The 11923-nt window shown below is 49.4% G+C and overlaps 1 protein-coding gene across 1 annotated transcript; it reads left to right on the forward strand.

Annotated features, from left to right (window-relative positions):
* The first annotated feature begins 479 nt into the window (after window positions 1-479).
* LOC125544408 (polyamine oxidase 1) lies at window positions 480-2352 on the forward strand. Its single transcript, XM_048708087.1, has one exon. The coding sequence runs from the start codon at window positions 599-601 to the stop codon at window positions 2147-2149; it is 1551 nt and encodes a 516-aa protein (XP_048564044.1). The 5' UTR covers window positions 480-598; the 3' UTR covers window positions 2150-2352.
* Window positions 2353-11923: the final 9571 nt, after the last annotated feature.

The raw sequence follows: 11923 nt of genomic DNA on the forward strand, positions 1-11923 counted from the left end.
TAAATATTGTTATATTGATTCATTAAAAGCCATAAAAGTTCCAAAAACACCTATGTAGAAGCTTTTATGACTTTTTGGTCAAAGTGAAAAACCTGTAAAGGTAGAAGCAAAAGCCCAAACAAACAGGCTCTTAGTGTTGGCGAGCCTATGCTTTTTAGGACCAGTTCTTTTGCTGGCTTGTAAAATAAGCTCGAATAAGTTGCCCTATTATTCTAGAAGCCCAACCAAATTTATTTTTTAGAAACCTATTAATTAAGACTGGATTAGTGGGCTTTAGAAAAATATAAGCTAGAATAAGTTGCCCTGATGTTTTTTGATGACAAATTCAGTTACGTGAGAATGACAACTTTAGTTTTTTTTGACAATTTTAGTTATAGAAAACGTCAGGACCGCGTTAATTCGTACCACGTCGTGTGGTACTTATCATTTGGAAAATATTTTTGATTATTCGGTAGGAAAAAAGCCATCAAAAGAACTGTCCTTATTCTGCTCCTCTCCTTTGTTGTAGCGGCGTGTGCTCCTGGCTTTGCACTCTCCAGCGGGGACTGGGGAAGGTAAAACACTAGTGACAACTGACCAGTGCGAAACCGTCGGCGAGATGCGCGCGCGGCTGGCGAGGACGATTGAGAAGAAGCCGAGGATTGTCATAGTGGGCGCGGGCATAGCCGGACTCTCGGCGGCGCAGCAGCTATGCGGCGCGGGCCGGGACAAGTTCGAGGTGGTGGTGGTGGAGGCTGGTTGCCGCACTGGCGGCCGGGTATTCACGTCCGAGTTCGCCGGCCATCGTCTCGAGATGGGCGCTACGTGGGTGCAGGGCATCGTCGGGAGCCCCGTGTACGCGCTGGCCCGTGAAGCAGGCGCGCTCCGGCAGGAGGCCGCGGACCTCCCTTACGAGCGCATGGACGGGTTCCCTGACAGCGTCCTGACTGTCGCCGAGGGCGGCGACCTCGTCGACGCGGACACGGTGGCCAAGCCGATCGAGGAGCTGTACAGGGGCATGATGGAGGCCGCGCGTGCCGGTGAGGCTGTCGGCGGAGGGGGTGTGGAGGAGTACCTGCGCCGGGGGCTGCGAGCGTACCAGGCGGCACGCCCGGGCGGGAGCAAGGAGCAGGAGGAGATCGAGGAGGCGCTGATCGGCATGCACATCAACCGGGAGCGCACGGACACCTCCGCCGACGACCTCGGCGACCTTGACCTCGTGGCCGAGGGCGAGTACCGCGACTTCCCCGGCGACCACGTCACGATCCCCGGTGGGTACACCCGCGTCGTGGAGCACCTCGTCGCCGCGCTCCCGCCCGGCACCGTCCGCCTCGGCCTCCGCCTCCGTCGTCTCGACTGGGGCGAAACCGCCGTGCGCCTCCACTTCGCCGATGAGGCGACGACGACGCTCACCGCCGATCACGTCATCCTCACGGTCTCGCTCGGCGTCCTAAAAGCGAGCATCTGCAAAGACGTGTCCGCTACGGCTACAGGCGCAATCGCCTTCGACCCGCCGCTCCCACAGTTCAAGCGTGACGCCGTCGCGCGGCTGGGATTCGGTGTCGTGGACAAGCTGTTCATCGAGCTGGAGGCCGTGGAGACGCCGGAGCCGGACGGCGGCGACGAGCAGCTAGCCAGGGCGGCCTCGCCGGCTTTCCCGTTCCTGCACATGGCCTTCGTCGGAGACGTGGCGAAGATCCCGTGGTGGATGCGCGGCACCGAGTCAGTCTGCCCCGTCCACGCGGCCTCCACCGTGGCGCTCGTATGGTTCGCCGGGCGGGAGGCCGCGCACCTCGAGTCGCTCCCCGACGACGAGGTCATCCGCGCGGTCCACTCCACGTTGGAATCGTTCCTCCCGGCCCCACCTCGCCGCTGCGGCGGGGCCGGCGCGGGGGCGACCCCACGGTGGAGGGTGAAGAGAATCAAGAGGAGCGGGTGGGCGACGGACCCGCTGTTCCTCGGGTCCTACAGCTACGTCGCCGTCGGGTCAAGCGGCGAGGATCTCGATCGGATGGCAGAGCCGCTCCCACGCGGACAGGAGGCCGGTCGGACGCCGCTACGCGTGCTGTTCGCGGGCGAGGCGACGCACCGGACGCACTACTCGACGACGCACGCGGCCTACCTGAGCGGCGTACGGGAGGCCGACCAGCTGCTGCAGCACTACCGCTGAGATTTGTTTTGGATTTTTCCCTAGACGGCGACCCGCGATCCGATCGTTCGACTCGATCGAGCCCTGTACCCGTGGAAGGTAGCTAGGCTAAGTTATTGTTCGTATGTCGCTCTATTAATATAGTACTATAATGATATGAAAATACGGAGGATTTGATATATTTGCGTCAGGTAATTCACCTACTGTTTTTCTGTCTTTTTGGAGATGAGGTTGTGGTGGTGCCTTGAGCTCTTCAGTTCTTCCGTGAGCAAGTGACAACATTCTCTGTACTTCCTTTCTTGCTTGCTTTCTCTTTGCTACTTGTCCTCTTTTTTATTGTTCATTTTATCACGATTATTGATTGTTCATCTTTGCTAGTGGCTGTGTTTCGTGTCGGCTTATCAGAGCAGCTAACAGCCGACCATCTCAAATCCGTCTCAAACATCCGGGCGGATCGTCCGGTCACTGACAGATTCTAAAAATTTGATCCGGACGGGTTCCTTAAACGGGTCTTAAACGCCCGGACTGACCGGCGCCCCTTATATCCAGCTCAAATATGAAGCGGGTATGGGGTCGCCCAGGCGCGTCCGTCACATGGACCCGACAACCCTACCCCACCATAATTCGCATCAAATCCACCAAACTCTTCCTCTTCCTCCCGCCTCCCTCCTATCTTTCCCGCGCCCGAGCCCTCGCCGTCTGCCACCCTTACTCCCCATCCTCATCACCGATTCTCATCCGCCGTCCTAGATGTCGTCCAGCCCGACCCTGACCGCCGCGACGGAGACTGTGTCCGCCTCGTCCGTCGACGTCCCTTCCACGGCTCCGTCGTGCAAGGCAGAGAATATCGCCCGGAAGATGCGGCGACACCGGCGCGAGAGAGGGAAGCGGCGGCGGCGGTGTCACAAAGAGGTGCGGACATGGACAAGCAGATGTCCCCCTGCCGCGCCCGGAACCCCGCACCCCATCCATCCGTCCGCCGCCATGGATTGCGCGGTCGGACCACGTTGGGACAGAGGAGGATCTGACAGCCGGTTGGGACATTGCGGAGAGCTTTCCGCCCACGCAGATGCCGGTGATGAACGTATGCCACTCGCCACAACTCGTTGGGGCGCGGATGAGCACGAGCACCGGTGGCACCCGGGCTGCCCACGACATGTTCGACGGAATGACACAACAAGAGTGGTATGCTATTATTGCTCCTGTCCAATCAAAGTTGCATCTAGCATGTTCAATGTTTTGCATAGACCGCTAGTTCATTTCGGACATGACAAATTCTTGCAAACCATGATCATCTACGAGGCATTCATGTCGAACATAATCAATGACAATGAAGGTCCGACCCACCGCATTGGGGGGACACCGCATTTGAAGTTGGGACAACATCTGATCCCAATCCGAGCAAGAAGAAGAAGGGGAAGACGACGAAGGCAAGAGGTCCGGCATTCTCAACTTTTGAAGACATCTTGTTGGTCAAAGCTTGGTTGACCACAACAATGGATCCAATATGCGGCACCAATCAAAAGAGGAACAAGTATTGGGAGAAGATTTGGAAGGAGTATCACGAACAAACAGAATATGTGGAGCCGCATCCCGTCGTGACCAACCGCAATGTGGCATCTCTCCAACATTGACGGGGGATCATCCAAGAGGAAGTGAACAAGTACGTCGACTACTACTCACAAGTGACCACACGCCCTCAAAGTGGGATGGGAGTGGCAACTCATGTAAGCTCAATTGCTTCATCTTGTCATCATTTGCATATGCTTCTTGTGTTTGCATTCTCCTACTCATACATATCTTGTTTGCTAGATGGCGGTGGTGGCCACTTTGTATCACGAGATGGAGAAGAATCCATTTGCTTTTAGCCATTGTTGGATCATATTGAATGGAGTGCCAAATGGACACAACTTGTGGCCGATCTCAAGGCCGGCAAAAAGAGGAATGATGGCTCAATGTCCCACCAATCAATTGGGTTGGACGGTGAAGAGGACAATATTTTCATCGAGAATGGAAGATACACCATGCCAAAGGATAACCGGCAAGCCATGGGAAACAAGTGGGAGAAGGCAATGGCCTCCCATGACGGCGCAGCTACAAAAATGTCCTCCACATGGACGGGCATTTTTTCGGCAAGGGAGAACAAGAAAGAGGAGAGGTACAAACTCATGTTGGATGCAAAAGGAGAGGATGGATTTGGACCGGAAGAGGACGAAGAAGAAGCTAGAAATTGAGAGGGAGAAGATCGAGTTGGATAAGAAAGATGCGGGGTCAAATGGGAGCAAGAGTAGGCCAAGACATTTGGAGAGATTGAGCTTGAGAAGGAGAGGTTGCAAATCCCATGGGATGCGGAGGATGCGAAGATCATGTTGGCAGACGAAACCCTTTTGTATGAGCATGCAAAGAAGTGGTTGTGGAGAAGAAGGAGACCAACGAGCGTAGGGAATACGAGGTGGGGAGGGCGGCTATGGCGGCAAGTGGGAGACTGTTGGAAATATGCCCTAGAGGCAATAATATTTATATCATTATATTTCCATATTCAAAATTAAAGAGTTTATATTCAATGTTATAACTGCTATGATCCTACAATATGCGATTCAGTGGAAAACTCATATGCATATGTAGAATAATAAACGATTAATTCAAAGGTTCCTAGTCTTGCCTCTAGGACTAGCTCAAGTGTTGTTGGTGATCAAGTTTTCTGGATCTTAGAATATCGTTAAGTGTAACGATAGTCCTAAAACAACGCCGAGATTATGATGTTGGAAGAACAATCATACTGAATCGACCAAACTTTGTTTGTTCTTAAATGGATTAATGTCCTCTATATTCACTACTACAGGATGCTGCTAACGCGACACTACGATCAGAGACCCTTCAACAAAACTGTGTGCGATGCAATAATCGCAAACGGTGGTGTGAAAGAACCATCAAAAAAGGTGCAAAACGTTTGCGGTGGCGGAGCCATCAAACACGGTTCAGATTTTAGTTTCATGTGCGATGCAGGGAATACGGTTTAGTTCAATGAACTATTTGCGATGAGGCGGAACAAAAGAAACGGGCAGCCAGATGAAGGCGTGTGCGATATACAGCATACTGTTCACTCAGATGAACTGTTTGTGATGAGGAGGAACAATAAAAACAGGCAGCTAGATAAAGGTGTGTGCAATTGAGGGCATACGCTTCAGAATGATTAACTGTTTGCGATTAGGCAATAGAACAAAAACGGGTCAGCCAGATCAAAGTGTCTGCGATTGATGGCATACACTTCACACGGATGAACTGTTTGCGATTAGCCACAACAAACTGAAACAGTTAGATAGATCAACGTGTGTGCGCTAGATGGGCACACACATTCTAATTAAAAGAAGTGTGTGCGAAGGTAATAACGAGCGCGTACGATTGTTGGAATAAGACGTGTGCTGACATTGCCTATTGCGGTGCATCCTATGGTGCAAACGCCACGTACGCGGCCGAGAAGGCGTACGTGCCGCCCACGTTACGCCTTCTGGGAATAGTGTCGCACTTATAACCGTCAGTACAATTTGAGCATGTGTCCCGTCACACTCCAAATTCCAAACATGTTCACACCGATCAAAACCTAAACCGTTTCCCACTTAGGAGTGTATTACTACTCGGTTATAAATACTACTACTCCAAGATGATTGCACATTCCTCCTCAACTCCTCATCCACAAAAACAAGCAAGTCATTAATCATCGTTCCCTTGCGTCTGCCATGGCCAGCATGAGTTCTGGGTCGAGAGATTTCCACCAGGGAGATGTGAGCATGGAAGCAGAAGCACGAGAGATGTCTCGCCTCGCCACGAACGCAGCCGGCATGTCCCGCCGTGCGGCCGTAGCAGCACAGGGGTCCCGTCGTGCCACCGAAGCAGCACGCAGGTCCCGCTGCACCGTCGATGCGACAGACTGGTCCGGCCGCCCCGTGGAAGCAGAAGAGATGTCCCGCCGCGCCGTGAATGCAGCAGAGATGTCCTCCCGTGCCGCAGCAGCCTGGGAAAATGTTTCGCGGGCAGGCGGGGACTCTTACAGGCGCATGCATGCAATCGTCCATAGCCAGATGAATCAGATCTCCGGCTGGGCGAGGTTGCAGAACGACATGAAAGCCTCTTTTGAATAGGCTACCGGCGTCATCCAGCAACTAAACGAGAGCAATGCGAAGCTCCGGGCCGAGCGCGACCTGCTGAGGGCGAAGCTCGTCGGAAGTGCAGAGCGGCAGGAGGAGACCACTGCCTTATTGAAGAGGATCGGCGTCATCGTCGAGAAACTTATGGACGAGAATGCCATGCTGCGCATTGAGCGCAGAAGGATGGTGGAGGTATTTGTGGATGCTCTCAAGCAGCATCTTGAGGACAAGAGAGCTCATCGCCGCTCGCCGCGGAGACTAGTTCCTGCGGCCTGCAGCAACGCATCCAGAAAGTAGAGATCAGCGAGCCAGATCGTTGTCTTCCTTCTTCTTTTGCCTTTGTTGTAGGGGAACGTAGTAATTTCAAAAAAATTCCTACGCACACGCAAGATCATGGTGATGCATAGCAACGAGAGGGGAGAGTGTTGTCTACGTACCCTTGTTGACCGTTCGTGGAAGCGTTATATCAACGCGGTTGATGTAGTCGTACGTCTTCACGTCCGACCGATCCAAGTACCGCAAGCACGGCACCTCCGAGTTCTGCACATGTTCGGCTCGGTGACGTCCTCGCCTTCTCGATCCAGCAAGAGGGGCGAAGTAGTAGATGAGTTCCGGCAGCACGACGGCGTGGTGACGGTGTTGGTGAAGAACAATCTCCGCAGGGCTTCGCCTAAGCACTACGAAAACTATGACGGAGGATAAACTAGAGGGGACGGGGTTGCCGGCACACGGCTTGGTGTTTCTTGATGTGTCTTTGGTGCTAGCCCTACCCCTCTATTTATATGTTGAGCCCTGGGGTCGAAACTTGGAGTAAAAGCCTCCTCAAAGTCGGTTTCACCCGAAAGGCAAGAGTCCTTCTCGGACTCCAGGGCTAGACGCCAGGGTTCCCGGCGTCTACCCCCTAGATGCCAGGGTTCCTGGCGTCTAGCCTCTGGTCTCCGCAAAACTTCCTTTTGCACTTTTCAAAAGCCTCGTGGGCTTTCCCCTTTGGCCCAGATAAAGTGTTCTCGTGCCCAAACATTTCGGGAAACATCCGGAACCCTTCCAGAGATCAAACACTACTATCCCATATATCAAACTTTATCTCCGGACCATTTCGGAGTTCCTCGTCATGTCCGTGATCTCATCCCGGACTCCGAACAACATTCGGTCATCAACATACATAAATCATATAGTACTATATCATCAACGAACGTTAAGCGTGCGGACCCTACGGGTTCGAGAACTATGTAGACATGACCGAGACACCTCTCTGGTCAATAACCAATAGCGGGACCTGGATGCCCATATTGGCTCCTACATATTCTACGAAGATCTTTATCGATCAGACCGCATAACAACATATGTTGTTCCCTTTGTCATCGGTATGTTACTTGCCCGAGATTCGATCGTCGGTATCTCAATACCCCTACCGACCAAGCTCTCTCCGTAAACGCCCGCAACTAACTCATTATTCACGACCCATACACTAGCCGCCCCCCTACCCCCCAGCCCTCCTACCCCCGCAGTCTCCGACCCGAACCCCCCCTGTACCCCCCCCCCCAACCCCCGTCTCCGGACCCCCCAAACAACAAAACCACCATGGACCACCACCCCCATCCGACACCAGGAACCCCACCCCACACAACCAAACTCGGACCCTACCCCCCCACAACCTGCCCCCCCCCAGACCGGTAAACCCACCCCCCCCCCCCCACCAATACCCTAACCCCCCTACTACACCCCCCCCCCGCCCCCCATCGAACCCCCTGCCCCCACCCCCCCCCGCCGACCTCACCCCCACCCCGACCCCCCCCGAAAATAATTATAAGCGGAATAATCAAGAGTGAGCGGTATAAGATGGCATATAACGATGGTTGAGTGAATGATTAGACAGACAATGCCCACTTAAATATTTAAACAGATCCGATGTCTGATTGACACACCGACCACCAGCACACTACGAGGAAGCAACCTCCCCCCCCCCCCCCCACCCGTGGGCCCACCGCGTTGATGCACGAGCACCCCCCCCGCCCGAGCCGTCGATTAACATACCCCCCGTCGGCAAACCCACCCCCCCCAGCCCTTAGCTATCCTTCCCCACAACCCCATTCGATCTACCTACCTAGTTCAATCTCGTTACCGGCAAGTCTCTTTACTCGTTCTATAATACATCATCCCGCAACTAACTCATGTTACCGGCAAGTCTCTTTACTCGTTCGCTAATACATCATCCTGCAACTAACTCATTAGTTGCAATGCTTGCAAGGCTTAAGTGATGTGCATTACCGAGAGGGCCCAGAGATACCTCTCCGACAATCGGAGTGACAAATCCTAATCTCGAAATACGCCAACCCAACAAGTACCTTCGGAGACACCTGTAGAGCACCTTTATAATCACCCAGTTACGTTGTGACGTTTGTGGCACACAAAGTGTTCCTCCGGTAAACGGGAGTTGCATAATCTCATAGTCATAGGAACATGTATAAGTCATGAAGAAAGCAATAGCAACAAACTAAACGATCAATGTGCTAAGCTAACAGAATGGGTCATGTCAATCACATCATTCTCGTAATGATGTGACCCCGTTAATCAAATGACAACTCATGTCTATGGTTAGGAAACATAACCATCTTTGATCAACAAGCTAGTCAAGTAGAGGCATACTAGTGACAATCTGTTTGTCTATGTATTCACACATGTATTATGTTTCGGGTTAATACAATTCTAGAATGAATAATAAACATTTATCATGATATAAGGAAATAAATAATAACTTTATTATTGCCTCTAGGGCATATTTCCTTCAGTCTCCCACTTGCACTAGAGTCAATAATCTAGTTCACTATCGCCATGTGATTTAATACCAATAGTTCACATCACCATGTGATTAACACCCATAGTTCACATCGACATGTGACCAACACCCAAAGGGTTTACTAGAGTCAATAATCTAGTTCACATCGCTATGTGATTAACACCCAAAAGAGTACTAAGGTGTGATCATGTTTTGCTTGTGAGAGAAGTTTAGTCAACGGGTCTGCCAGATTCAGATCCGTAAGTATTTTGCAAATTTCTATGTCAACAATGCTCTGCACGGAGCTACTCTAGCTAATTGCTCCCACTTTCAATATGTATCCAGATTGAGATTTAGAGTCATCTGGATCAAGTGTCAAAATTTGCATCGACGTAACCCTTTACGATGAACCTTTTTATCACCTCCATAATCGAAAAACATATCCTTATTCCACTAAGGATAATTTTGACCGCTGTCCAGTGATCTACTCATAGATCACTATTGTACTCCCTTGCCAAACTCAGGGCAGGGTATACAATAGGTCTAGTACACAGCATGGCATACTTTATAGAACCTATGGCTAAGGCATAGGGAATGACTTTCATTCTCTCTCTATCTTCTGCCGTGGTCGGGTTTTGAGTCTTACTCAACTTCACACCTTGTAACACAGGCAAGAACTCTTCTTTGACTGTTCCATTTTGAACTACTTCAAAATCTTGTCAAGGTATGTACTCATTGAAAAACTATCAAGCGTCTTGATCTATCTCTATAGATCTTGATGCTCAATATGTAAGCAGCTTCACCGAGGTCTTTCTTTGAAAAACTCCTTTCAAAACTTCCTTTATGCTTTGCAGAATAATTCTACATTATCTCCGATCAACAATATGTCATTCACATATACTTATCAGAAATGCTGTAGTGCTCCCACTCACTTTCTTGTAAATACAGGCTTCACCGCAAGTCTGTATAAAACTATATGCTTTGATCAACTTATCAAAGCGTATATTCCAACTCCGAGATGCTTGCACCAGTCCATAGATGGATCGCTGGAGCTTGCATATTTTGTTAGTACCTTTAGGATTGACAAAACCTTCTGGTTGCATCATATACAACTCTTCTTTAATAAATCCATTAAGGAATGCAGTTTTGTTTATCCATTTGCCAGATTTCATAAAATGCGGCAATTGCTAACATGATTCCGACAGACTTAACCATAGATACGAGTGAGAAACTCTCATCATAGTCAACACCTTGAACTTGTCGAAAACCTTTGCAACAATTCTAGCTTTATAGATAGTAACACTACTATCACCGTCTGTATTCCTCTTGAAGATCCATTTTTTATGGCTTGCTGATCATCGCTCAAGTCAACCAAAGTCCACACTTTGTTCTCATACATGGATCCCATCTCAGATTTTATGTCCTCAAGCCATTTCGCAGAATCTGGGCTCATCATCGCTTCCTCATAGTTCATAGGCTCGTCATGGTCAAGTAACATGACCTCCAGAACGGAACCGTACCACTCTGGTGCGGATCTCACTCTGGTTTACCTACGAGGTTCGGTAGTAACTTGATCTGAAGTTACATGATCATCATCATTAGCTTCCTCACTAATGGTGTAGTAGTCACAGGAACAGATTTCTGTGATGAACTACTTTCCAATAAGGGAGCAGGTACAGTTACCTCATCAAGTTCTACTTTCCTCCCACTCACTTCTTTCGAGAGAAACTCCTTCTCTAGAAAGGATCCATTCTCAGCAATGAATATCTTGCCTTCGGATCTGTGATAGAAGGTGTACCCAACATTTTCTTTTGGGTATCCTATGAAGATGCACTTCTCTCCGATTTGGGTTTGAGCTTATCAGGTTGAAACTTTTTCACATAAGCATTGCAACCTCAAACTTTAAGAAACGACAGCTTAGGTTTCTTGCCAAACCATAGTTCATACGGTGTCGTCTCAACGGATTTAGATGGTGCCCTATTTAACGTGAATGTAGCTGTCTCTAATGCATAACCCCAAAACGATAGTGGTAAATCGGTAAGAGACATCATAGATCGCACCATATCTAATAAAGTACGGTTATGACGTTCGGACACACCATTACACTGTGGTGTTCCAGGTGGCGTGAGTAGTGAAACTATTTCACATTGTTTTAACTGAAGGCCAAACTCGTAACTCAAATATTTTACTTCTGCGATCATATCGTAGAAACTTTTATTTTTGTTACGATGATTCTCCACTTCACTCTGAAATTCTTTGAACTTTTCAAATGTTTCAGACTTGTGTTTCATCAAGTAGATATACTCATATCTGCTCAAATCATCTGTGAAGATCAGAAAATAATGATACCTGCCGTCGAGCCTCAATATTCATCGGACCACATACATCAGTATGTATGATTTTCCAACAAATCTGTTGCTCGCTCCATTGTTCCAGAGAATGGAGTCTTAGTCATCTTGCCCATGAGGCATGGTTCGCAAGCATCAACTGATTCATAATCAAGTGATTCCAAAAGCCCATCAGCATGGATTTTCTTCATGCGCTTTACACCAATATGACCTAAACGGCAGTGCCACAAATAAGTTGCACTATCATTATTAACTTTGCATCTTTTGGTTTCAATATTATGAATATGTGTATCACTACGATCGAGATCCAACGAACCATTTTCATTGGGTGTGTAACCATATAAGGTTTTATTCATGTAAACAGAACAACATTTATTCTCTTACTTAAATGAATAACCGTATTGCAATAAACATGATCAAATCATATTCATGCTCAATCGCAAACACCAAATAACACTTATTTAGGTTCAACACTAATCCCGAAAGTATAGGGAGTGTGCGATGGATGCATTATCAATCTTGGAAC

This window comes from Triticum urartu, chromosome 3 (genome assembly GCF_003073215.2).
Source record: "Triticum urartu cultivar G1812 chromosome 3, Tu2.1, whole genome shotgun sequence".
In the NCBI taxonomy this organism is placed as follows: Eukaryota; Viridiplantae; Streptophyta; class Magnoliopsida; order Poales; family Poaceae; genus Triticum; species Triticum urartu.